Below are 26,237 nucleotides of genomic sequence, written 5' to 3'. Positions count from 1 at the left end.
TGTGTGTGTGTGTGTGTGTGTGTGTGTGTGTGTGTGTGTGTGTGTGTGTGTGTGTGTGTGTGTGTGTGTGTGTGTGTGTGTGTGTGTAGGCACTGTGGGATTATTGATCCAGCTAAATGAGCCAGTTAAGGTAATTAAAGCCCTGGGCACCGAGGAGGGAAAGTTGATTATATTGACAATAACAGTCTGAATACACATAAAAGACAGAAAAAAACGACGTGTCCTTATGGAAGCTATTGCTTTTGAGAAATAGTTGATTGACAAGGGTGGTGAAGAAATAGGTTTTTGTAAAGTCCAGTGAGGAAAAATGTTGACACAGACCTCTTGGTCATTTTGGCAACATAGTTACTTCATGGAAATGCAGTAGTTCAAAAGCTTCCTCAAATGTTAATTACTTAAAGCATAATAATTTGGGTTTTTTTGTCCTACCTGTGGATGCAATTAGAGTGTTGCAGTATTGGAAAAAATATAGATCTATATCAACATGTATAGATCACAGATCTTCTTTCTTCTCTTATTTTGTAGAACCTATGCGAACTCCTAAAAGGCTGAAGATTGCTGAGACCAGGTCGCGTTTGATCGCAGTGGACTGGGAATCGCTGGGTTACAACATCACCCGCTGTCACACCTTTAACGTTACCATCTGTTACCATTACATGACTGCCAACGATCGTAGCAAAGCTGACTGTTTGGACATGGACCCTAAAGGTACTACTTACTTTTCTTCCTACCTTAAAGGTGCTACCGTACTGTGCTACTGACATTGATGCAGGATTTGAAGTCGTGGTGTTTTCTAGTGTTACATTGCTTTTTATTCATTGTGACATGGGTAAAGACGTACAAAAAGACTTGATAAAGTAACAACCCTAAAAGTGCTGAAATTTAGTATAATTTCAAATTTGAGTGGATCATTTATTCACAGTGAGCTTGACACTAGTATTGACAACCACTTCATTTTGAAGCCAGACATAATATCAGAAGCACTGATGTTGAAGAATATTGGAATGGACATAGGTTGTAGGTACAGTAGTTGGAATCATTCCCTGAAAAACGAATAATTAATTATTGGTTGAAGTCATGTCTCTCATACACTCAGTTTGACCTGCTCAGCTATTGATCCGTTAGTCAATAAATGTAGTAGCTGACTGACAGAAATGTGATAGCCAATATTTACATAATCAATTACATATTTAGGTTCAAGACAGATGACAACAGCTCTCTTGTTCCTTCGTTTGAAATATAAGGCTTTACAGTGAAAGCAAACAAGTGGTAAACTGCCTTTAGCTCTCACACTATTACCGGTACTCACACCTAACAATACATTTAAAAACACGTAAGTTCTGATTTTACATTACATAGACCATTATAAAATCAGCAGCAGATTACTGAGTGAGAAAAATTGGTTTTGATCCTAAATACATTGCAAATGTTATGACATTTTACTCTGCAGTGTGTTTATGTTGACCCCATTTTTGTTCTTAGCACCACGCCACCTGGTGGGGAACCTGCCGCCCTACACCAACGTCAGCCTGAAAATGATTCTCACTAATCCGGAGGGACGGAAAGAGAGTGATGAGACCATCATACAAACCGATGAAGATGGTACGATACACATATCACACCTTTTTTTTATTCTTTTCCCCATTTCAAACGTTTTTATCCATTTTATGTATTTTTTTATATAGCAAACTTTTCAATAAGAGATGGAGTTTTGTACAAAGGGTGTTTTGAGTATCTGTAACTCGTTTCTGCATGTGTTGGGAATGTCACTCCTGCCTGTTCTCAATCTGTGTATTTCTGTTTAGCAGTTGGTTTCTCATTTGCAGAACATTATACTGTTGATTTTATTAGAACTGCATGAATTTATGTGTGTTAACAGTTCCTGGTCCAGTTCCCAGTCAGTCACTTAAAGCTACTCCATCTGAAGAAACAATAAGTCTTTCCTGGAAGGAACCAACTGAACCCAATGGAGTCATTATACAGTATGAGGTACTATCATTAGCAGCTGTTGTAGAGGCCAAACTTAACACAGCAATCCTTTGGAAAAATATAAACAAATAAAAAAAAATGGTTTTGCTTTCTCTACTCCAACTCAGATCAGCTACAGTGGCGTGCATTCGTTTGACCCTTCGGTGCCTCTGCAACGACCAGGGCTCACAGTATCACTGCCTTCAAACGCCTCCCATCACATGTTTTCTCAGCTCCACCCAGGTGTCACATACCAGCTGTCTATACGAGCATCGACCTCTAAAGGGTTTGGTCCTGCAACCACGCTCAATGTGACAACTAATATTTCAGGTGGAAAAAATACATTTTAATATGTGCTGTTGACTCAAAAATTTTTAATATCACATTTAGACAGCAAGAGGTTAGAGCTACACTTATGCAGCCTCATATTCTCTTTTCAGCTCCGACAATAGACGAGTACGATGGTCAAGAGGCCTTCCTGAATGAAACTGCAACAACTATCACTGTCCTGCTCAAACCTGCCCAGGCTAAGGGAGCACCCATAAGGTACAGCACTTCTGTTATCTGTTAAACTGGATAGATCACATGACAAAAGCAGTCAAAGGCTTTTCACTAATCATGTGTGTGTTAGTAAAATAATAACAACCAAAATTACATCTGTACTCATATTGTCTCTATGTCTACAGTGCGTACCAGATTGTGGTGGAAGAAGTGAATCCTCAGCGGACACGCCGTCAGGCTTCGTCTGACTGTTATCAGGTGGTTATTAATCCTTTTTACGTATGTTTGAAAACCCATGCCCCTTTTACAGCTTTTCTTATAAGCGTAAATGGTTGAAGTTGAATAAAAAATAACAATAAATTTCCATTAATGGGCTTTGTTGACTCTGCTATTAAAATACCTCTTTTTATTTACATTTAATTGAAGTTACATTTATAGACGTATCTTCATCTTCTCCAGGTCCCAGTTTCTTACCACAGTGCATCTAGCGGTGGATCCCCTTATTATTATGCCGCCCAGTTGTCCCCCAGCAGCCTGCCTGAACCACTTCCCTTTACTGTGGGAGACAACAAGACGTATCAGGCAAGTCTTTAATCTGAACAAAACCGTATGTATGTAATGCCTTGAAAAGATGTGTTTATCAAAAATTCTGAAATACAGAAGTAAATGGCAGCACAACACATTCACTGGAACTAGAAGGCAGTTGTTGTTATGCAGGAGGTTTTATTTTTAAAAACGATACGACTTAAAGTTCATAGAAATTGTATGCAATACTTTTTAAAGGCTACATAATTTGAATGTTTACATATCGATATCCTTCTCAGCCAAGTGTAAAAGTAAAATTGCTTGTTGTAAATCTGTAAATGTATCGTAGACATGTGTGAACTGATCCTTCTTTCTTTTCCTCAGGGTTTCTGGAATCCACCTCTGGCTCCAAGGAAGAACTACAACATTTATCTTCAAGCTGTCAGCAGTACAGAGAGGGTAGGCTGTGTATTTAATTTTTTTGAATGAGGTTCAAAAAGGCGCACTCATAGACTTACATTATGTTGCAGCTTCTGTACACTCATTATGTACAGTATTTAATATTAAACGCTAAGAGCAAGGTTCGTGTTGTAGTGTGTTAGTGGAACTAAGGTTTCTTCCTTCTGTCTTTTTTTCCACAGGAAACAAAGACACAGTGTCTGAGGCTGGCAGCTAAACGTAAGAACCCATTTGACCTTAACAGTATCTTAATTTAACTCTTAGGAACAGCTTCAATGCTAAAAATATTTTCAAAATATTTTGTCAAAAAAAGACAAAAAAATCCTGCAACTCCTGGGCAGAAGAAAGTTGGCCTAAAAAGAGGGTGGTCTTTAAGGAATAGGAGCTTCAGCTCTACTTAACTGATGTCATCGCATCAGAATAGTTCATACTGCAGTGTAAGAACAGACGAACTAAGGGGATATGCCAGGTCCCAGCATTAGAGAAATGTGGAATATTTGGATTTCGAACAATGTAATGTTGGTGTAGTAGAGTCCAAGAGTAAAGTGTTGGAGTGTAATAGGTCCCCTTCAAGGGTTTGGCATAAATCTAAGGGGAATGCAGCTCTTGCAGCTCTGCTATTTTGTTCTATCCTCCTCCCACCAGACAAGCACGGACCCATTCACATACTTCTTACACTTCTGTTTTAAAGTGAGTCATTGCTGACTTTGGAATTCACATGGAATTAAAATCCCACTTTCCCAGCTGAAAATACTCACATGAGTCCAATGAAGCTCTTATTCCCATTACATAGTTTTTTTTTGTTTTTTAAACTACTCTGATCTGATCTAAAGGGACCAGCTGTGAATGGCCAAAGTCTCTTGTTACAAGCCAGCCTTTATAAAGAGTGAAATCGGAGTGGAGGGGAGGTGCACGAATTTATTTCCCACAATATGCTAAAATGTTTATAAGCATTTCTTTGGTCCAATGATACCAAAAAAATTTGCTTACTCCAGCCTTAATCAGTTTATTATTGTGTTTTTCCTCTGGTCTGCCCTTTATTCCCATGGAGGTTTGTCAAATGGAAATTGTTTCTGGTTTAAGAGCATTACAGAAAACAGTATTGCGCTTGTGCATGGCATTGAAAGAAATGTGTGTTGGTGCGCGCTGAGTCTAAATGTCGGGTCTTTACCAGGTTTTTGCCATGTTAATAGATTATCAGATGGTTTTAAACGGTGTGGAGTTAATCCCCGGGCACTACACACATAAGCGCATGTGCACAAAAATGCACACACACTATTTTGAGGAAAGATTTTTAGAAATGCGGCTGATGGATCAGAGTTTATCTGTGTGGAGTAGGAATAAGGATAAACACATTATATTTTGAATGAAACTGACATCCTCACACTGTTGTGTAACCAGCAGAGTTGAGCTTCAAATGACTGCGCAGGCATTTCAGTGTTTATTCGACTTGTAATGTAGAACTACAAGGTAAAATTTAAATGAATACAAAATGTTCCCACTTTTGCTAAAACTATAACTGCCCTATAATTATTTCACACCAGTTTTTTCTTGTTTTTATGACAACACAAATGTAGTGATACAGCAATTTTAAGAGGAAATAATTATTAGTTCACTAATCTTCTTTTTATTGCTTTATTAAAGATTAAAGCAGAACATAATTCCTTAAAGCATGGCAGAAACTTAGTAGTATTATTATTGTGTAGTTAAGGTGATGCTCTCAAGCAATTACAAGCTTCATTAATCTCCATAGATTATTCTAGTGTTTTTGTTATTTTGGTGTACTTTTTAATATCAGTATGAAAGCTTGTGATAAGTAGAAGGTTTACATCAGATATCGCAGAAAACTAATAAGATCGGAAATAGAATCAGTTCATGAGTTACGTCCTTTTTCTTGCACAATGTGCATTATTGTAGCAAGAAAGCAAGGTGGAGTGTAATGCCTTTCTGAACTTCTCTTCTTTGACCTTCAAGTGCAGACAGCTCATAAAGCTACTCAATAAAAGTGACATCATTTTGAGGACAATCAGCCTTAATGATCATAGAATGAATCATCATTGCTGGTTAAGTTAAGTTGATTAAGTATTTATATGTGGACCCATTGAGAGAGGGCATTCCAAACTAGCTCAGACTTTAAATTCTGTGGTGTGTGGTGCTTTTCCAAGTGTCAGGTTTATTAAAATTGGATTTCTTTGGAGTAAAATAAAAAATGCCTCTTCATCAAGAAAGCCCTACAAATAATACAAGTTCACTTTTGTTCTCCTTACGTCAAAGAGTACAGGGTGAGAAAGTTGTCTCATAGGTGGGACGTTTGCACACTAAAATAGGCAAAAATGTGTGAAATCACTAACTCTGCAGGGTCATATACTTCAAGAATTGCTGGTGGTTGCAGTTTCTTGAACAGGTGGTCACTCTGCCCAAAAGCTGCTAAAATAAAATGACACTGTCTTTCTAGCCTAGGGAGGTCTGAGTGAAGCCGAACGACTTTAGAGGGGATTTCAGATTTTTATAATAAGAGAGACCAACACACTAATGGATCGAGAGGTCAGACCACTGTGTCTTCTTTACTCTCTCCGTCTCTCTGCATGTGTGTTTATGTGCATTCAACCATGCATCCGGGAGGGAGGATTAAGTGATGGTGGTCATAGTAGGTCATTCGGGGTATTGTGTATTGTCATTCCTGCCGCAGGGCGTTTTGTGCGCCTGTGTGCAGGCAAGTTGTGAGTGTTAGTGTACTGACCTGAATCATTTTTACACACATTAAGAGCTTCCGCAGACATTATGAGGTTAGGCTGAGAACCCTTAAAGGATTATTGTTGTTGTTTTGGTGTGTCTTGTTTGGACATATTTTATCTGTGTGATCTTCTAATAGTCTCTTGGTTGGATAGTTATATGAAGTGAGACGTTCCATGTGGAAGTCATCTAAAATAAAGTTTGGCCTTCGTACATCAGCACTAAGATGATGAACAGATTTTGTAGCTACTCAGCAGGGCCCTTTATTTGCTGGTATAGAAGTGCAAAAAATGAAAAATCACAAAATTAGAAAAAAAGACAATATAATGTCATTATGCCAAGCTGTGGTTAAGCTATATAAACAACATAAAACTTTACACTTAGTTTTCTGCATAATCAGTTTAAGCATTCTCTGTTTTCAAATATCTTGATTTTTACTTTTTACCATAAACAAACCTAGTAAGTATTGGCTGCATAGTAAAAGCTTGATTTATCTCATCCCTCTGCCCGGACAGAGAGCTGAGATAGAGGTATGCTGTTTCTGTTTGTTTGTTCATCTGTCAGCAAAATTACACAAAAACTACTAGTCCAAATTTCATAAAACATGACAGATGAAGGAAGAATCCATTACGTTTTGGTGCAGGTCTGGGTTGCTTTTTTTGATAATTGTGATGGAGGGAGGGCGTTGGCCTTGGCTCTTCTAGTCTTTCTTTGTGATGGAGCTCTGCTGCCCAGGCTCAGAAACGATTAAAATCACATTAGTGAGCAACAATGATCCCTCACTGCTTTGGGTATTGTATTTTATTTTGGATTGATCACACAAACACCATCCCGATGCTGTAAAAACTCACTGAAGCACCAAATAGGTATTTATCCACCAATGAAAATAGACCTCAAAATAGACCCTATTTACTTTAGGTTGAGTGACATTAGGAATTAATTGGTTTGGTGCTAAGACTGATGTGGGGCTGTGGAAGTCAAGGCATTACTAAAAATGTTTTATTCTTGTGTGTTATTTTTATTATGTTGATAATGGAAGTGGGTTGTTGTTTGATGCATGTATTGCATTATGTTGAATTTTGTGCATATGTCACTGAGTTGGATTATTTGGATTATCATAAGACATGATAATGTTCTTACGCTGCAGTATGAACTGTTCTGATGACATCAACTAAGTAGAGCTTGGGAGCCTGAAAACAGATGCTCTCTGTCTTTCTGTTGACTTTCTGTCCATGATCAACAGCATTTAAGCCCTGCAGCCTACACTCCGCTTGAAACGTCACTGGTGAATTATTTTCCAAAACAGACGAAATCAGGGAGTTCAGTCAATTCTCTGAAGTCATCAGAAGCAGAAATGAGTTCGGCTACAAGCAATATATGGTGACATTGGTGCAGAAACATTGGACAGCTACAGTTAAATTGCATTTTAAAAGCATTTTCTAAAGAGACCGTGATGCCAAAGAGGCAGCAGAGAAGACACATAGACATTCAGTTGGTTATTTTCACTACTATAGTGTACATTTATAGGGATGTTTATTTTGAATGTTTGAATATTGCTGCTGGGAGTCAGATTTGATTGATGATTTAGTTCGGTGTAGTACATTTGCCATCATGTATAATGCGACTAAATAAATGAGAAGCCGATGTCTGTGTAAGGTGAGTGCTTTTGGCTCAGTTGACCCAGCTATAGAAGCTGGTATAGGCCATTGTCAGCTTCCACTGATTCTCTACCACTGCTTTTTTTACAGGATTGTATTTTTAAGTTCAACAAGAAATGCATCTCTTTTTATAGCCTTTTTTTTTTTGGTCTTGAATCAATTTTAAAACACCTGCTCTGAAAATGTTCAAATACAGTTCAAGCTGTAGAAGCAATCTCTTTGTTTCATTATTACATAGCAACCATATTAATGAAGAAATTTCTGTTGATTTAAGTACTTAAATATGCGACCCAGATTACCCCCAAAATGAAATATTTGATTATATTTACAGTTCGAATGACAGTTGCCATGGCATTTGTGCTAGCAGCTGTTTAACTTTTCTTTACAAGGCATATTTAGATGCTTGATATTTGCCTGAACTTTAGCACAGGGATAATTGAACCTTAGTAATTAATCACCTAGATTTTGTCTGATGTGAAGGCAGCCTAAGAGAAAAACAACCATATTTCCTTAGATGGTATACTTTCCTAGCCTGAGGCGACGTGGGCTTTTTTAAATATGCCTTACAGTCAGTGCAACAGAGTAATAAGTTTAGAGATATGACTAGGTTTGAAAAAGCTGTATATTCTTGGAAATCTTAAATGGTTGATCGTGTTATTTGGCTAGTTAATTCTTCAGAATGCTGTTTTGAAAACAAAAAGAAGCTTTTCACAAGAGTCCGAATTATAGTTATTTATATGTCCTTACTAAGATAACAAGTTGTTACTAAGATAATCTTGATTTGCTGTTAGACCAAGTTGTAGATTATTCATCTTATGCTCTGCCCAACTCCGCGCAGATCAGTGGGTTGTTGTGTTTGCGGGGTTCAATGTTGCCAACTGGGAGGTTTAAAAGAGTCCTCTGGTGGGCAAAATATGCAACATCGAAACTCATAACATAGGAGTCGTTGGCGCTTTTCTCCCCTCTTCTTTATTTTTTACCCCTCAGTCGTAAAAAGCTGATGGGGTGTTGTCATCACACCACCAGGTGGTTGGGTGGTCAGCATGGACACCCACGATGTAGGAGCTTCAAAGTGATACCACAGGTGTATCTGCTAAAAACCTCCAAAGAGTTTGAATATTAGTGAGCCTGACCACAACATTTTCGTTTTTAAAAACGTTTACTTCGGTGGAAACTAGACATTTTTTTAAACATAGGAAGAATATCAACTGGTCAGGAGCTGGTTAGCTAATAAACAGTTAAAAATAAACATACTTTTAATCTCTACTGTCCAGTAAACTCTAAAACTCTCTTTAAATACCGTTGCAATTAAAATTTTCCTTTTTTTGCAACATTTCGAGGTTTTATTTATTTATTTATTTCTCCTACAATTTGAAAACTCAGTTTTCCTTGAAACTTCCAGGAGTGCACAAATAATCCCAAGTGTGTTCTTACTGGACAGTGATTTTAATGCTTTTTCCCTTTAGTAGTTACTGTGTTCCCATCTTGTTGATGTCTTTTGTCATCATCTTTCTTAGGTGCCACAGAGGAACCAGAAGTCATTCCCGACCCTGCTAAGCAGACGGATCGGGTGGTGAAAATCGCTGGAATTAGTGCTGGTGTTCTCGTTTTCATACTGCTGGTGCTGGTAGCCATTCTGCTGGTTAAGAAGAGGTGAGTGACAACTGCAAACAATACTCACTAAAGCAGCTCAATGAAGATTATTAAAGAGGGTAAATATTTACAAGACCAATATTGAATGCACACACCAACTTGCATGCGTGCACACACATACACACACAAATATGCTCTTAGTTCATTCTCTTGTTGTGTGTTGGTCCAGTATTTGCTGTAGTAACACCATCTTCCATCCATCCACCATAAATGTTGATCTCCCCTCAGAACCAGTTCAATCGCTTTCTGAAGTTTAATTTCCCACCAAATGGCTAAAGGCTTGTGAAAACCCCCCAAATGTTTTATGTTTAAAATATGCTGTCTTAATTTTTGATGATCTGGTACAAGAAATGTCAGAGCTGAATGTATTGTGTTCTTGCACATTACAGCTGTTTTCTCAAGTGAAAGTAGGAAAAGGTAGAGTGAAAGAAAATGTCAATCAAAAGATCTTAAGTAAATATAAAAGGAAATTATGTATCTGCTTTATCATAACCGCTTAAATGAACTCATCAAAATCATCAAAACAGTATCATGTTTGTCAGTTTAGAAGCAGCAAAGCTTAGGTCCGTTCTGCACAAAGGTGGAGATTTTGGTGAAGCAGACTGAAGAAAAGATGCTTGCTGAAATGGTTTTGTGCATTTATAGTTGTGCTGTTATTTTAAGGGAAATGTAAACGGATTCATACAATATCTAACCTTTTACTTGTACAGCACAATAGCTCTGATAAGAATCAGAGACCAGAGATGTGTCGGTGTAGCAGTTTGGCCTGTATTGTTAATTTGGTGCAGAGCTCCACTATGTGGTGGATAGTGACAGTTACAGCCTGAGCATGCTTTACAATAGGTACATCTTTACAGTAGATGAAGACAGAAGTTAGAATAAAGCTCTGATAGATTTTGTAGAAAATACAGAGAAAATGCACAGACGTATTCATGGAATATGCATGTATAGCGGCCTTGCGTTTATGAAATATCATGGTTTTAGTCCCACTTTTCCACATTCACTACGAGTAAAACATATGTATACAACAACATCAGTATTGCTGCAGTCATAGTATAATCTCAAGACATTTTTGAAAACTAGTAAAATATGATGATAATCAGAACCTTAATGAAATAAATGAATCCCTGAATATGATTTTTACCATTTCGTTAACAGTGTTGGAAAGTTGGAAAAGCAGTGACAAGAAACAGCGTTTTAATATAACCTTCTTAGTCTTGGATCCACTGTGAAGCTCCATTAGGCTAAATTTTGTCTGACTACTTTTGGGAGAATGTGTGCTCATGTGTATGTGTTTGCATCTGCATTTATAATTTATGTAAATGCGCCAGCATGCATGTAATAATTAACAATTCCTAAAAAAAATTAGTTTTTTCTGCGATTTTAACTTTTTACTTACAATAGTTGAGGGAGTGCACACTTGAAAAAGAATAATTAGAAATAATTAAGAATAATTAATTTCCACTAACAGAGACCCTGAACATTCAGTAAAACTATTCACATTAATCGTTTGGCTTACCTATTAGTTATTATGACTCATCCTCAATTTAAGAAAACGTCTCAGGAGATTTTGCTTTCCTCTGAAAAAATTGAAGGACTGCATCTTGGCACAAGCCTTAAGAGAGCAACCAGGAAGAGTCTCTCAGTTACAACCAATCATAATTACACTCAGCAAATCAAAAACAATTACAGACATTAAATCACAGCCAGTAATGATCTCTCATCATCAGAGAACTTTGCTCTTGTGGCTCCTGACCTCCATATTTTTCTTCTAATTTGCGTAATGAATTAATGCGAGCCAGCGTCCATGCTGCAGCTTTAGTGTGAAAGTGCAATTGTAAGTGATGATCAGAGGAGCTGAGCTTAAAGTGTAGGGTAGATGGTCCATTTGAAATGTGTTTTGCAGGAGCTACTACCACTGTGTTTTGCAGGGTGTTTATTTTTGTCACATCTAACAGTATTTGAAACACTGTGTGCACTCAGTGGCTTGATTGCTGTTACTCATTTAACTTTTTTCATCCCTTGAGTATTGGATTGGATTTAGTATGTGGTATTGTTGGGGCTTTGAAGCTTAATGTGAAGTTATGCATTTCACATAAATATGCTTGATAGTATAAAATAAGGCTGTTTATACAAGGAGTGCAAGAGCTCCTGTTTGTTTAAGCAGCTTGAATCACAACACAAAGACAGCACACTGTGGTCCCATTTACTTCCCATTTACAACACACACAAATAATTTGTGGCAACAACTTAAAGTGACATGTTCATTCTGGTATTTTTACACACATTACTACTGGAAGTTTGACAAGTTATGCATCACTAGTGCTCTAGATTTTTGTGATTTTTTTTAAAAAATGTAATAGTTTTCTCTTCCATAAAGGTTTCTGGGGAGATCAATCTTCATTGTCATTAAACCTTTACGACTTTGAACAATAATACTGCATCTTTAAAATAGTGGGACATGATGACATTGCAGTGACATCATGCTTGCTTTACAGGAAGCGAGCTGCCTGGTTTTACAGATTGGATAGCTTTGTGTTAGTTTTCACCGAGGATTTTGTAGGAGTGCGTAAAAAAAAGATCATTGGCTGATTAGGGTTAAATCTCTAATCCGGCCATCGGGTTAGAGTAAAAAGTAAAGTTTTAAAATACTGCATGAATATTTTTAAATGGCACAAAAAATAAAGAAAAGAGAAAAGAAAGGCTGCATGGTGATAGGTTGATATTGGTGAGTTGTTATTCAAGTTTCGTAGCTTGTTTTGTACTATTTATTTAGCGTTAGCCTTTGGTTCTTTTTTTTTCTTAGTAAGAAATAGGTACTTTAGCTAATATGGCACCCCTTGCATGACCCTCAAGTTTTAGCAATCAAAGGGTGTTTTCTTCTGTTTTTGTTGTTACTGGTTGAGACAGGACAGTTTTGTCCTAATTTGCATATTCCCTTGTGTCTCACTCTTTGCTTTCTGATTGGCTCACAACCCCAGGAGGACCTACTATTCATACTCTTATTACCTGTAAGTAAACAACCAATCAACAACCAGCTCATCCAGCTGCTGTTATCTTATTGGGCGAATTATTAGTGGCTAGTTGTTGTTATTTTTAAAGATGCAGTATACTTTTTTCAAGACAAAACACATTTTCAGCTCTGACCAACCAGCCAAAGTCATCCTCATTGACGCCTCACCAGGGAGGGGGTCAGTTCACTTTCATGTCAATCTGTTCAGGATTTCAATTAATTCCTTATTGTTTAAATGATTTTGATATTTTCAAAATATCGAAATTGTCTTTCTTTTTTTTGTTTTTACCAAGAGAATGTTGATGATTTCCTGTCTAAAAAGTCCAAGCAATGAATGAGTGCAAGAATTTATTTGAAGGACTGAACTGAGAGTGAATTGATCTCAGCCCTGGTGTCCTCTACATGCTCCAAAGTTGCTCTGAAGCAGGCTTAAGAAGGCCAAAGTTGGCCATAAACCAGACCCAAGCAGGCCAGAGTGGGACGGCACAGGCCTGAGCGTGTTATTTGAAAAAAGAATGCTGCACTTGTGACTTGTAGCTCTTTGTGTGCATGTAGTCATGTGATCATCCATCCGCCCATCAAGTCACAGGTATCATGGTAAAGCTCTGCTGCACATGTTCAGTGTCTCTCTCTCTCTCTCTCGTCAGTGGATCTGAACTAGTTGGTTTCCTATTTGGGATACGTGGTCTATGATTTTGTGTGGGTTGTTCTTATGATGGTTTTTTCTTCTTTTTTGGTTTACGTCTTTCTCTACCCAGGCCATTATGGGCTCTGACCAAGATGGATCATGAATCAATTATTTGTACTGCCTCAGATATTTTAATTCACTCTCATTGCTTCTTTTTATTCACAATCACCAGACTAAAAATCAAGATGTGCTGAGTATCAATGCAGGACTGTACCTTAACGTTCCCGTGGAGTAGTTTAATGAAACATTTCTTTCTAAACTAGGATGACTGCTTTGCTGAATTTTTTTGAACTTGCTACAACCACTGCATTTTACTGTTTACCATTAAGTAGCAGTTTTCTAATATTACATCTATTAAAACACATTATCAGGAACAAAATTTTGGTTCTACAGTGTCTCCTTTTTTCCTAACATAGCTAGTCTAAGCCATCCATTTATTCCAGTGCACCTTAAGAAGTTCGACGTGTTCCTCATCAGTGAAGACATTCTGCCTGGTGTCTTGGAATTCATTTGCAATTTTAGTAATTAGGCGTGTTCATTAGACATTCATGCATTTTTATGAATTCATACAGAACTTCAAATTAATTCGCAGTTCAAGTGTGAATATCAGAAAATAATGACAATGTTAAAAAGAAAAAGTAGATCCATTCTAGGTCTGGTCTCAGCTTCACCTTTCTTTTTCTTTCTCACTCTCCTTTCTTCTTATATATACAACATATTGAGAAAGTACTCAGCATGTGGTGGTTTATATAGTTTGCAAATATTGTAATTCTATGACAGACACACACACACACAAGTAGATACATTTGGTCAATAGTTCAATCTATGTTTCTACTGAGTGTGTGTGTGTGATCTCAGAGGTGGAGATGGTGTAAGTTGGGGTCAAGAGGTAAAATATGCACAATAAACAGCATGCTTTCTATCAGTCAGAGCTGTACATTGCATCAGTTTGACAGCAATCAAAAACTGATTGGTAGCCAATAAAATGCACACGATGTTATCGCCTCTGCCTACAGGCTCTCTGTGTTTCAGCTGTAGAGATTTTCTTGTATACCGCATAGAAATTTAGTAACTAAGAGCTGTTGTCTTAACTGATGTGCATCTACGGCTCTGGGTACATAATGTTCCTGCATGATGTGTCATGCTCGACATAATAAGTCCTTAAAAGTGTTTCCCTGCAACTTTGTATGTTGAAAACACCGAAAGATTAAATATGAAAATGATTTGATCTTGATATCTATTTAATCAGGTACCAGACTGATGATAAAACGTAATTTCTCATTACTCTGATTGTTTGTTTGTTTTTCAAATTGTGAAAGCAACACATTTTAATTCTAAAATTCACAGCAGCTGGTAAAGCTGCATAAGAGATTGAAAATCAGTGTCCCACCCTTCATAACTGACTATTTGTGACACGAGTAGTTCAAGTTCTACTATTTACATGGTGATAACTGTTGGTTGGTAAATGGTTTTCCTTAAGGGTTCTGTGCATTCTAGCTCAATCCTTGCTTCTGTTTTAGTGGGATTCACCTGAACTTTGCTGTCAGATGAAAACCAAAGAATTCATACAATTTGAAAAAATATGTAATTAGTTTCTATTATTATAGTCCTAGTAAAATAGGTTCATACAAGTAAAAATGGAGGGAACGGTAAAGTTTCGAGGCTTTCATCTGACAGCTGTAAGCTACAAAAAAAGATCTTCTTCCTTGGTTTGAATTAGATGCTGCAGTATTTTCCCTTTGCTCCTTTTGCTGAGCCTGTTAAATTCTGCCATATACAAAAAAGCCTCTCCTCTACCTTCCTTGCTTGTTCTCTTCTCTTTCCTTCTTCTCTTTTTTTTCTCCCTGCCTTTCTTCTCTTCTCCCATTTCCATATTGTTGGTTTCAAACTCTGCATCTTGAGTCAGCAGCCCCAGCCGAAAAGTGATCCAGCTGCTAGATTCTCTCGTTCTTGCTGTGGCTTCAGGCTTCCTCATGTTTGTGTATTTGTTTTTCACAATTCCTGACTGTCTGTCTATCTCCCTCTAACAGGAAACTGGCAAAAAAACGTAAAGATGCCATTGGAACAACACGGCAGGAAATGACACACATGGTGAACGCTATGGACCGCAGCTATGCTGACCAGAGCACTCTGCATGGCGAGGACCCCATGGCTGTGACATTTATGGACTCTCACAACTACAACAACAGATGTAGGTTCATAAAATCAAGGTTTTACAAACACAAAAACCCTTAATTAAATGGCTCTTACATTCTGTTTTCCTATCCATCTTCTGTCCACACTAATTAGAGATGAATCTTTGCAAAGATCAGGGTTATTTTTATCAACAGCCAAGCTCCTGTTCAGAAGCTGCAACAAACAATTATTAATGCAATTAGTTAATATTTTAGCAATCAAGTATTTTTTATTCAATTGTCACTTTTATAACAATAAGCAGAAAAATAATTAGTTATTTGTTTGCCAAACAAGGATCTAACCTGCATTTTGTTTTGCCTGGAAAAAGACTTAAATGATGGACCAAAGTCGTATCTAAATCATTGCTAGTTAAGGTTCTGTCTATAAATCAATTCACAACAGCTCACAGTGAAAACAGGACAGCATAAATGTAGAACTCATACATGACAGCGATGAGAAAAAAAAAAGATGAAAATAGTAAGGTCTTGCCAGAATTTGTGATTTGTCTCAGTTGTCCTCATCTATGCTTTAGTAAATCTGAAATTTTAATGTTTCCTGGCCGTGTTTCCTCCTGCAGTGCCCAACGATCCTCTGGTTCCCACTGCTGTGTTAGGTGAGACTTCTAGTGTTGGATATGTCACATGTATCACCTCTAGTGATCACCTACCATCATCAAATAGACCTTGCGCTCGTAACCCTAGCACGTATTATCCCGTCTGTTTTGTGTCCATAACTGAAGTCTATAGTTAGAGCTGTTGGATATAGTCAAACGTATGTTATAGTGACCTTTGACAAAAGTATGGCTTTCTTGGATGTTTCTGGAGCATTAGGTTTTTAATTCTCAAAAGACGAAAAAAAAAAAAGACCAAAAACAAATCAAGGAAAATTTAAAGAGGTATAACAGATTAGAATATGTGAAGTTGGCAAAGCTTTATGTTCATCTTTTATATTTTTCTGCCAACTCTCTGTGTAGAACATGTCTGGTGTAAAAAAAACCTCCAACAGCTAAGCACTTCATCTGTCATCCTGCGTTTTCCCTTTGGTTCAGTCATTCCCGATTCCAGCCATGGTTTCTGTTTCCTGCTGCGAGTTATTGATATTCACAGTAATTGCCATCATTCTCCCTTAGAGACCTCATTATTTCCACAGTTTTGAGTTGTTTTAAGCCGTGCCATTTTGTCTCCCAAAAATGACAGAAAAGAAGGCTTAAAAGGAGGAAGACAATTTGTCATGTTGCCACAGCAAAATGACTGCTGATTAAATCTGTGACAACACTGAACAACTTAGTGCCTGCAGCCTTGTCTCTCTGGCAGAAGTTTTTCTGTGCAATGGATCTAGAAGTCTACTTGAGTATCTACCATCTGTGTTATTCCCTGGACTTGTTTTGTGCTGAAACCCTGCTCTGAGTGTCTGAATCGTGAAATATGTAGCTTTTGGCTAGTTGGATGTTTCTCTAGCTTCAGTGTTGCAGTGCAATGTGTTTATCTGTAGTTGAGTCTAGTGTTGACACTGCAGCATGATGTGGAGTTCTGAAATACCCTTAAGGGGTTCACAAACCACAGTGCCACCAAACTGTGTTAATTAACTGTTCCATAGCCTCTAATTTGGAGTGAAGGCTGCAGTTACAATCTGTCTTGGCCAATCACTTCACAGAGGAAGAAGAACTAGCAGGAAGTAACAAATTAAGAGGCGGTGTCGGGTCAAGTTTACTGTTAATTGCCGTGACGAGGGCTTAACAAACCTTTAACAATCAGTAATGAGCTAACATGTCCTCAGAGCAGAGAAAAGCATCCGTTGGATGAAATAAACAGTGTCAGTTAATAAACAGCGGTGAAGATGAAATCAGCCGCTTCTGCTCCAACCCTGAGCTACTGCATTATTTAACCTGTCAGTCTGTACATTACAACTGTCAAGTCACATTTTAACCACAGCGCACTTTGAAGTTCTGCAACTGTTTAACCCCAGTTATAACCTCCAAATGAACTACCTCCTACAATGTACAAGTTTCAAAATCCAAAAAAATTAAATCAGAGGGGCGGTACTCACACATGTAAATTATACCTCTAAATTTCTGCAATATACCACAACCATTCCTGGAGTATAAAAAGCCCAGTGTGAAAATCTTTGATGCTAATCTAAACCTTCTATAAAAACTCTCATCAGTTTACAACATTTCCTCTTTTCTCATTACAAAGATGTGATATCGACCTAGTGATTTGGTTGTAGTGTACAAGCTTAAAAGCTTTGCTTTGCCACCTGCTGGTCACTGCTCCATTTGAACCTTTCCTCCACCATTGATGAGATAAAGGGGACATTCCTGATTAAAAACAGGCCATATAAACAAATAAAAACAATAACAATAAATAAAAACAAATAAATAACTCACACGGGCTTATAATAGTAGTTCAATTTAACCTCTCACCATATATGGCCCACATCTTGACGTGCACAAAGTGGGCAGAAAAACACACTTTGGGAATCACTTACGGTACGTGTATTTTCAGCTGCTCCCTTTTGCCCACTACAGCAGATGGATCCACTTGTTTTATTTGGCATCCTTCCTACTTATGGAGGCTTGTGACCCTCCGTGGCTGGGTCTGTCTTGCCTCCCAGTCTCAAACCAGGGATCTTTTGCATGTAAGGTGTTAACTACTACACCACAGAGACATTTTTGGGAAGCACTCCTATAGCTCTTGATTGCTTATTGGGGATTGAGTTAGTTATTTTATTCCACATTTAAAAAACAGATGTTTTACTTCTTTAAATATATTTGCAGTGTGTTTGAAAGGTTTAGAACAGCAGAATGCAACAAATGTTTTAATCTGCTGTGAACGTGGTTGTTTATTGTGAACTAAATGACATTGCAGTGAACATCCACCTCACAATTCATTTTAAGATATTCCTCATGTTTTTCAGTTTCTGCATCTTGTGGCAATTTTTGGTCCTTTTTGTACGACATCATCTACAAATTCTCTGTATCCATTTCATCCATCGTGGAAAGTCCTTATAAACAAATCCAAACTGTTAAACTAACCTTTAGTCTCGCTAACAAATCCACTTATCCTGCAGTCTGACTAGCCCTTTTTGCTCTTTTCTTTTCCTGCTGCTTTGACATGTAGTTCCAATCACAGGTGAGTATAAACTGAGAAAACAAAGTGGCAAATGTTTGGTTTGGTTTGAGGAAATGCACTGTTTTATTTTTGTAAGTTAAAAACTGGTACAGATTTGGGAAGATTGGGAAAGCTTGTTGTGTTTGTATAGATCAGTACAAGTATCTTTCCACACGTGCAGTTTCAAGGTACAAATAAGAGTTTACATGCTTTGGTATCTATGTTACCCATTATAGGGGTCATAAAATAAAATATTAATGAAGATAAAATAAAATGAAGGGAAGATATTTTGCGAATTATCAATTAACCGTACCTTATTTTGTCTCCTGTTGTAGATGAGAACCACACTGGCTCTGCAGCCGAGAACAGCAGGCTTCTAGATGTTCCTCGGTATCACTGTGAAGGAACTGAGTCTCCTTATCAGACAGGACAGCTCCACCCAGCCATCAGAGTGGCCGATCTCCTGCAGCACATCAACCTAATGAAAACATCTGACAGCTATGGCTTCAAGGAGGAATATGAAGTAAGATTATTATCTGTACTGTTGACACTAGAGCTTGTAATATTAATTACAGAAGAGGCAAAAGTATTATTAGTAGCAGGAAATGATGTATTTTAATGTGGAGGCTGACACAGAAGTATTATTTCTAAAATCAATACTGCTCTATTTAATGTTTTGGCCTCACATTAAAATGAAAAAATGACTACCAGGTCTAAATTGCCTCTTAATTTGAGGGTACCTTCTGCTCCATCGACTGAACAATCAATGAGACACAAGCCATTTTTATGGTCCTTTTATTTTAATGTCTAATAAGAATTTGCTAGTTGAATCAAACCAGTCGAACAAAAGTCGAAAAGCACCTAAGTACCACTTTCCTCTCAGATATATGCAATAGTACAGAAGTGTTATTTTTAAGGATCCATGACATCTAATTGTATTTTTATTACTTCGTGTGTTGTTGGTGATACAGAGCTTCTTTGAGGGCCAGTCGGCCTCCTGGGACGTGGCCAAGAAGGAGCAGAATCGTACCAAAAACCGCTACGGGAATATCATAGCATGTAAGCAAGACATCTGCGTTACTGCATTTTAAGTCATAGAGCTTTACAGGAAGAAGAGAAGAAGAAATTGGGAGCAGAAGTAAGTGTACAGCCCGCAGAATTAAAGGTTTAAAATCAAGACAGGACCAAAGAAAAACCACCTTTGTAAGCAACAATAAAAGAATCAATGAGCAACATCTTCAAAAGCTCAATCACCTCTTCAGCCTCTGCCTTGACTCTAAGAGTTTTCCTTGTGTTCCTTGAGTCCCCAGACTCAGAAAAATTGAGTCACAAAAGGGTCTCATGCTACTTACTTGCATACATACATAACCATGCTTATTGACAGCTGTTGTAATTTTATTGGCATGATTTATTTGTATATAGAACGTTACATATAATCTGTTGTTTGTATTATCATGTAAAATAATGAATAAAGCAATACAAAGAGGTTGCTGCACCAAAACTCTTCCACCTTCCTTCACAGTTTCACTTCCATTCAGTGAGTAGTTAGCGAGGATTGGCAGACAAGTGTTTTCTTGCAAAGTACGGATTACTGTAGCAATCTGCTAGCAACCAAAGAAATCGCAAGGTTTTTGATACAGAACTGTAAACCTACCGACTAAAAACAACCTCTGACTCACCATCCGATTGGGAAATACAGATTTTTGCCAAGTTGTCTCTAGACTACTCTGTGTGACTCCGTCCGAACCGAACACCTTGTTAAATTATTTTATTAAATCCCAACTACACACTGAATAAAAAAATAGAAAGCCAAAACACGAAATTCAGAAAAACAGCAAACCATGAAAACCTTGAAATAAAAATTCTTTAACAGCAAATCACCTTTCTTACCTGTCTGTTTCTGCTGCTCTCTCACACACTGTTTTCTTAGATGACCATTCAAGGGTTATTCTGCAGCCCATAGAAGACGACCCGTCCTCCGACTACATCAACGCCAACTACATCGATGTAAGTGGAAACGCATCGAATGCTACTATTGGCTCCCAACGAAACCAACGAAACCACACTCCCTCGCTCGTATGTCAGGCCTCTATACCTTGATTGCGTCTACCAGTCATTCATCATACCATTTTATGCATCCAGCCATGCAGAAAACACATCATACATGCAGTACATGTGTCTGTCTCAGGTGTCGGTCTTGTTGTCTTTCTTTCAAGTTTCCCCATCAATTCACCTGTCCGTCCAGAACTGAATAAGTTATCTGAATTTATATGTACAACATAACGGATTTTAAGTCATCATTTGGATTTAGCAAACTCGTTTTCCAGGAGACCAGAAAGAAATCCATTTAAAGGAGTGACTTTAAGAACTGACAGTGCTAGTTAGTGAGCTTTAGAGGTGATGGTCAGCAGGTTTTGTTACTGTTGGATGGACCCAGCAGTTTTGTGCATTTGAGTAGTTTTTTAAGCTAAGCTAAGCTAATCAGGTTCTAAGGGTAGCTTAATTTCTAGCATTTTTCTTGACTTGAGTCACTTTTAACTGTTCGACAAACCTATTCAGCTGCCTTATACATCTATATACAATTAATTTTCCATCTTTTGCTTCATCTATTACTTGCCTATTGTTTCTGCATTCAACCACGACACAGTCTTCATCAGTTCATCCATTTTCTGTCATCTCTCAACAATCATCTGCACACCAGTCACTACGACTCACATTGTGCTTTTTTAATGCTAGTATGCTTATCATAAGCTCCACTGTATTATAATTTACTGTCATTAAAACTCTTGCATGCATTCTACCACTCACATTAAGCTAGAATTAGAATGAATAGAGTGGGCACTCCCTAATCTTTGTTGGCACAACAAAGGCAGCTGTCACACAATTTGAACTGCACCCAAAAGACGGAGAAAGCTGGAACATCAGTATGTGATGGTGGTTAAATGAGATTGTGATATGCCAGCTTTCTGAGTCTTTTTGGTTCTATTGTGCTCTCCATGGAAGATGGTCAAATTCCATTAGGGAGTGTCCTCTCTATTTAGTCTAATTTGGAGTTTTAGATCACATTTTTTTTCTGCATGTCCTGATCAAACTTCCATTATGTCAATGCAGCTTTTCTTTTTTCTGATTGACACTCACTGACATTGTTGTGCTTTCTTTCTTTCTTCCACTCGTTCTTTCTGCCTGTGGCTTGGGCTGTAGATTTGGCTGTACAGGGATGTAAGTATCACTGTGGTCTTGTTCATAAATGCCCCTGAACAATTACACCTGCTCACCTGTACATCCATGAACCAGTCCTTATGCATCAAGACATGATGTGTATCCATTTTGAGATGCTGGGGCATCCTTTGCATGACTGATCGCACTTCATCTTGGCCACCAACCACCGTCTTTGCATCTCACTGTTTGGTGTCAATTTGCATATGCATATTCACCACTTGTGTCTTAATTGCTTTAATGACAACTTAATAAGTGGTTGTCATAGCCCACGGCACACCTGGCAGTTGTTGTAGATGTCAAGTAGTAGTTTTTAAGTGGAAAGGAAAAATGATGAGATGACCAACTTTGCACATTTTAACATGAATTCAACAGTATGCAGTGCAACTCAAGTATGGAGTCAGCTAAAAACGAATTTCATCAGTCTGTCAGAAGTTTTCTCCTGTTGTAGATGAAAGTGAGGTAGTAAGGTAGTTTAGTGTAGAAAGTTATCATTTCCAGCCGTGATAAAACGATTATGTTTTCAGCTCATATTAAGGACTGTGGTGTTCTGTTTGCAGGGGTACCAAAGACCAAGTCACTACATTGCTACACAGGGTAAGATGCTGCACCACTCTCAATTACATGCAGGAATTCTGCATTACTGCTGTTTTATAGCATAGCAACTATTTAATCACAAATTGTAACCGTACTTACAGCAGAATAAAGTGAAAGTATACTCTGCATCTATGCGTAGGTCCTGTTCATGAGACAGTGTATGACTTCTGGAGGATGGTTTGGCAGGAACAGTCAGCCTGCATTGTGATGGTAACCAATCTGGTGGAGGTTGGAAGGGTAAGTTGCTCGTTTTTCTACACTCAGTTAATTTCAGTTGGTAACTTTATTAAAATTACTATTACTTAGTCAAAACTATCCAAATCTCATTTTTTTAAATTCAGCAATGTCCACTGCATTTACAAGTGCTATTGCAAATACCTGTATATTTACAGTTAGGTAGGAAAATTGCAAGAATGTTAGTGTGATGTCTCTGTCAACAATCCTGTAAAATATACTCTCTAAATTATGTATAACATATTTGGTTTAAAAGTGGCGTTTTTCATATTGGCATCATATTAAATATCATTAAATATCATTAACAAGCTATATTTGCTCCTTGATTCAAGCTTGTCTTAATTTTTTCATGGCTTTTTTTCTTTCTAGGTTAAGTGCTATAAATACTGGCCAGATGATGCTGAGGTGTATGGAGACTTCAAGGTGACTTTTGTGGAGGTTGAACCACTCGCTGAATATGTGGTTCGCACATTTACACTGGAGAGGGTGAGTAAAACTTGTTATAATCTAGCAAAAATTTATATTTTGTATTCATTTTGCATTTTGCTTTGATGTAATTTATGCAAAAAAACTCAGGTAGAGGTGTAGCTGCACCTCTAGCTGTAGTTTGGTTGACACAGACTTGTTTGGTTTTGTTTATCGTCCTCCTTGTAGCTTCAACAAAACCAGTTAATAAGTTTGAGACATATCTAGAAAGGGTGTTTATAGAATAAACACATTTCATGAAATTTTACTTAAAAATGGGTTTTTTTTGTCTTTACTCAGCGTGGTTTCAATGAGGTCCGCGAAGTCAAGCAGTTCCACTTCACAGGCTGGCCTGATCATGGAGTTCCATATCATGCCACAGGACTTCTTTCCTTCATCCGCAGAGTTAAAATGTCTAATCCACCTTCTGCTGGGCCAATTGTGGTCCACTGCAGGTATAAAAATGAATTATTAGAAAATAAACATGCATAGTCAAAACAAAATGTTTTCTCTCCCAATGACGGACATAGAGAAAGATCTATAAAGTTAAAATTTGTGTGCTTCACTTTCTGTCTGCAGTGCTGGAGCAGGGCGCACAGGATGTTTCATAGTCATTGACATCATGTTGGACATGGCAGAGAGAGAAGGAGTGGTCGACATCTACAACTGTGTGAAGGCTCTTCGCTCCAGGAGGATCAACATGGTACAGACTGAGGTGACTGCATTACCCATCCTCCATCTGCATCCACATTTTTAATATAGACGTAGGGAAAGCTTGACTTCAAACTCAGCCATCAGCATGGTACGGGCTGAGGTGACAAGGTTTTATGTAGTTACCTATTTTCCATGCATGCATGAAAATATCACCTCATTAAGTTCAATTCGTCAGCTTTCACTTCTGTGAATGTAACACTGACAATAAGTAAAAGTCATACATCATTTTCATATTTAAAGCTTACTCTGGAGCCCTCTTGTGTTAGTAAAAAAAAAATCACTATCACGTTGAACTGTTCTCTGAGGAAGCACATTCATCTGTCACTGCATGGGTGTATCCGATTTGCCTGAATTTGTGGTTGTTAAACATTTTTTAATACATAGAATAATAATTGCAGAATAATAGAAGCATAAATGAGTTAGTTCTAAACAGAATATAGATAATATATATGTATATGCATCCAAACAAAGAGGATTCTTCTTTGACTGTAGTGGTTATTATTCTTTAAATTAATATTTTTGAAATGTTTTTCCTATTAAAAAGACCACAAATAGTAATTCAGATCATATATATAAACTATCAAGCAGTGCAGTAACAATGGGGCAAAAGTAATTTCAAGCTTCATGGTTCAGAACAGCCTGTAGGTCATGGCATAAAGCAAACTTTTAAAAGTTTATTAAATTCTTTGTCATACTTGAAGGCTGGTGACTCACAGAATGCAGGTCGATGCAATCTTTCATGGACACATTTCATGTCCAACATAAGTATTCTGCACTATTGGCCGGTAACAGAGTAACAATTTAACATCTTATAAGACCCATTGTAACAAAGTACATTCACAGCCGTTCACCAAAGCAGGTCAGTCTGTGTCTCATCATTGAATTGAAGTTGGCATCACTTGCTTGAAAGATCTAAAAACACAACTGCCAGTATGGACTGACTCACAGGTGAAGTACACCTAACCACCAGTCATCACGTCATCCATCCCTCCACCTCTCATCAGTCTTCACTCACTCACAGTGTGTGCATCACTTGTTTGTCTTATACAAAGCTGTATTTCTTATTTTTCTAATGTTGAAATATGAATGTGCAGAATATGTGATAATATGTGTATTATAATATATGTCTTCAGGAGCAGTACATATTCATTCACGACGCCATACTAGAGGCTTGTCTTTGTGGAGAAACAGCCATACCGGTCTGCGAGTTCAAAGCAGCTTATTATGAGCTGATCCGCATCGACTCCCAGACCAACTCTTCCCATCTGAAGGATGAGTTCCAGGTAAAATCAAACTGTAATCTGTTACTTTGCGCCCAGAGCTTTCAAAGTGGAGCGTGTAGGCCAGTGGTAAAGCAGCACAGAGGGCTCTTCAGAGTCTTCAGAGTCTGAGAGCGCTCTTCATTTACAATTGTTCTGTTCTGTTCCTGGCATCGCAGCAGACTAAATCTTCCTAACACTGACAATTATAGCTGCTGTCAAGAAAGGTCACCTCACTAATGGTTAAAAAACATACTAATAAAACCCACAAACTAGTACTGAAATATTAAATGGAACTCAGTAATCAAAACTTTAACAATTCCTACTTCATGTCCTAAAATGAAATCTCCTCTAACCCGTTCTGCTGTGTAATTCTTTTTACAATATGGGCATTAAGACATTTGCTGTGTATTATTACATCAAGAGGAACCACTTGCTGTTGTCATCTGCTACTCCTGGATGTAATGAATGGGTTTTAACACACAAAAAATATAATTATGTGGAGTTTCTGGATACTCAAACTCATCAAATTCTTTCTCTGCAGTGCTGAACCTTGTGACTTCCAGAAACCAAATATTTTTAATGCACACAAGTTTTTCTTTCCCACCAGCTTGGCTTTTGGGTCTATTTCTATCTTCATGGAGCCCTTCTTCGAATCTTTTGACACTTTTAATTAACGTACATCATACATTTCTCTCTCTGTCCAGACATTAAACTCAGTGACTCCTCAGCCACAGCCAGAAGACTGCAGCATTGCGTTGTTGCCTAGAAACCAAGATAAGAACCGCTTTATGGATGGCCTTCCTCCAGATAGATGCCTTCCCTTCCTCATCACAATAGATGGAGAAAGCAGCAACTACATCAATGCTGCTCTGATGGATGTAAGTCAATAATGTGTTACTGGAACACACTGGAAGATTGTGTTATTTTCAACACATCAAGCAAGAGTAGTTTGGGACATTTCACACTGTGTGTACATGTGCAAAAAGACTTTCAGCAGAACCGGCTGATGTGTTACTCTTACCACAATTTCTGTATATTTAATGCCAATTATATAAAGATTAGATTTAACACTCGGTGTCCCAAACTGCGGTCACATTTTTGTTGAAAATGATACAGACTTTTATGAAGGTACATTGAAATGATGATGAAGATAAAAATATCACACTACACTTAAACTTACTAACATAAAACATACACACACACACGCACACACACACACACACACACACACACACACACACACACACACACACACACACACACACA

General features: G+C 37.8%; 1 protein-coding gene across 21 annotated transcripts in view; it reads left to right on the top strand.

Annotated features, from left to right (window-relative positions):
* Nucleotides 1–26,237, top strand: part of ptprk (protein tyrosine phosphatase receptor type K) — a 105,581-nt gene that overhangs the window by 73,662 nt on the left and 5,682 nt on the right. For 3 of the 21 annotated variants that reach the window (XM_005935374.2, XM_005935369.2, XM_005935373.2), the window contains 25 exons: nt 526–708; nt 1,483–1,602; nt 1,880–1,989; nt 2,097–2,298; nt 2,409–2,514; nt 2,655–2,727; nt 2,929–3,051; nt 3,379–3,453; nt 3,636–3,672; nt 9,362–9,497; nt 12,479–12,508; nt 15,229–15,389; nt 15,951–15,986; nt 18,493–18,504; nt 18,819–19,006; nt 19,443–19,542; nt 20,414–20,559; nt 21,685–21,702; nt 22,260–22,296; nt 22,436–22,533; nt 22,900–23,016; nt 23,296–23,450; nt 23,575–23,710; nt 24,843–24,992; nt 25,676–25,849. In XM_005935374.2, the coding sequence (XP_005935436.1) occupies nt 526–708; nt 1,483–1,602; nt 1,880–1,989; nt 2,097–2,298; nt 2,409–2,514; nt 2,655–2,727; nt 2,929–3,051; nt 3,379–3,453; nt 3,636–3,672; nt 9,362–9,497; nt 12,479–12,508; nt 15,229–15,389; nt 15,951–15,986; nt 18,493–18,504; nt 18,819–19,006; nt 19,443–19,542; nt 20,414–20,559; nt 21,685–21,702; nt 22,260–22,296; nt 22,436–22,533; nt 22,900–23,016; nt 23,296–23,450; nt 23,575–23,710; nt 24,843–24,992; nt 25,676–25,849 (2,723 nt within the window). The remainder of the gene's footprint in view (nt 1–525; nt 709–1,482; nt 1,603–1,879; nt 1,990–2,096; nt 2,299–2,408; nt 2,515–2,654; nt 2,728–2,928; nt 3,052–3,378; nt 3,454–3,635; nt 3,673–9,361; nt 9,498–12,478; nt 12,509–15,228; nt 15,390–15,950; nt 15,987–18,492; nt 18,505–18,818; nt 19,007–19,442; nt 19,543–20,413; nt 20,560–21,684; nt 21,703–22,259; nt 22,297–22,435; nt 22,534–22,899; nt 23,017–23,295; nt 23,451–23,574; nt 23,711–24,842; nt 24,993–25,675; nt 25,850–26,237) is intronic. The other 18 variants (XM_005935378.2, XM_014337835.2, XM_005935382.2 and 15 more) reach the window with 15 other exon arrangements.

This window comes from Haplochromis burtoni, unplaced genomic scaffold (genome assembly GCF_018398535.1).
Source record: "Haplochromis burtoni strain Fernald_Lab_line unplaced genomic scaffold, NCSU_Asbu1 Contig_92, whole genome shotgun sequence".
Lineage (NCBI taxonomy): Eukaryota > Metazoa > Chordata > Actinopteri > Cichliformes > Cichlidae > Haplochromis > Haplochromis burtoni.
This window is presented reverse-complemented; position numbering and strand designations above follow the sequence as displayed.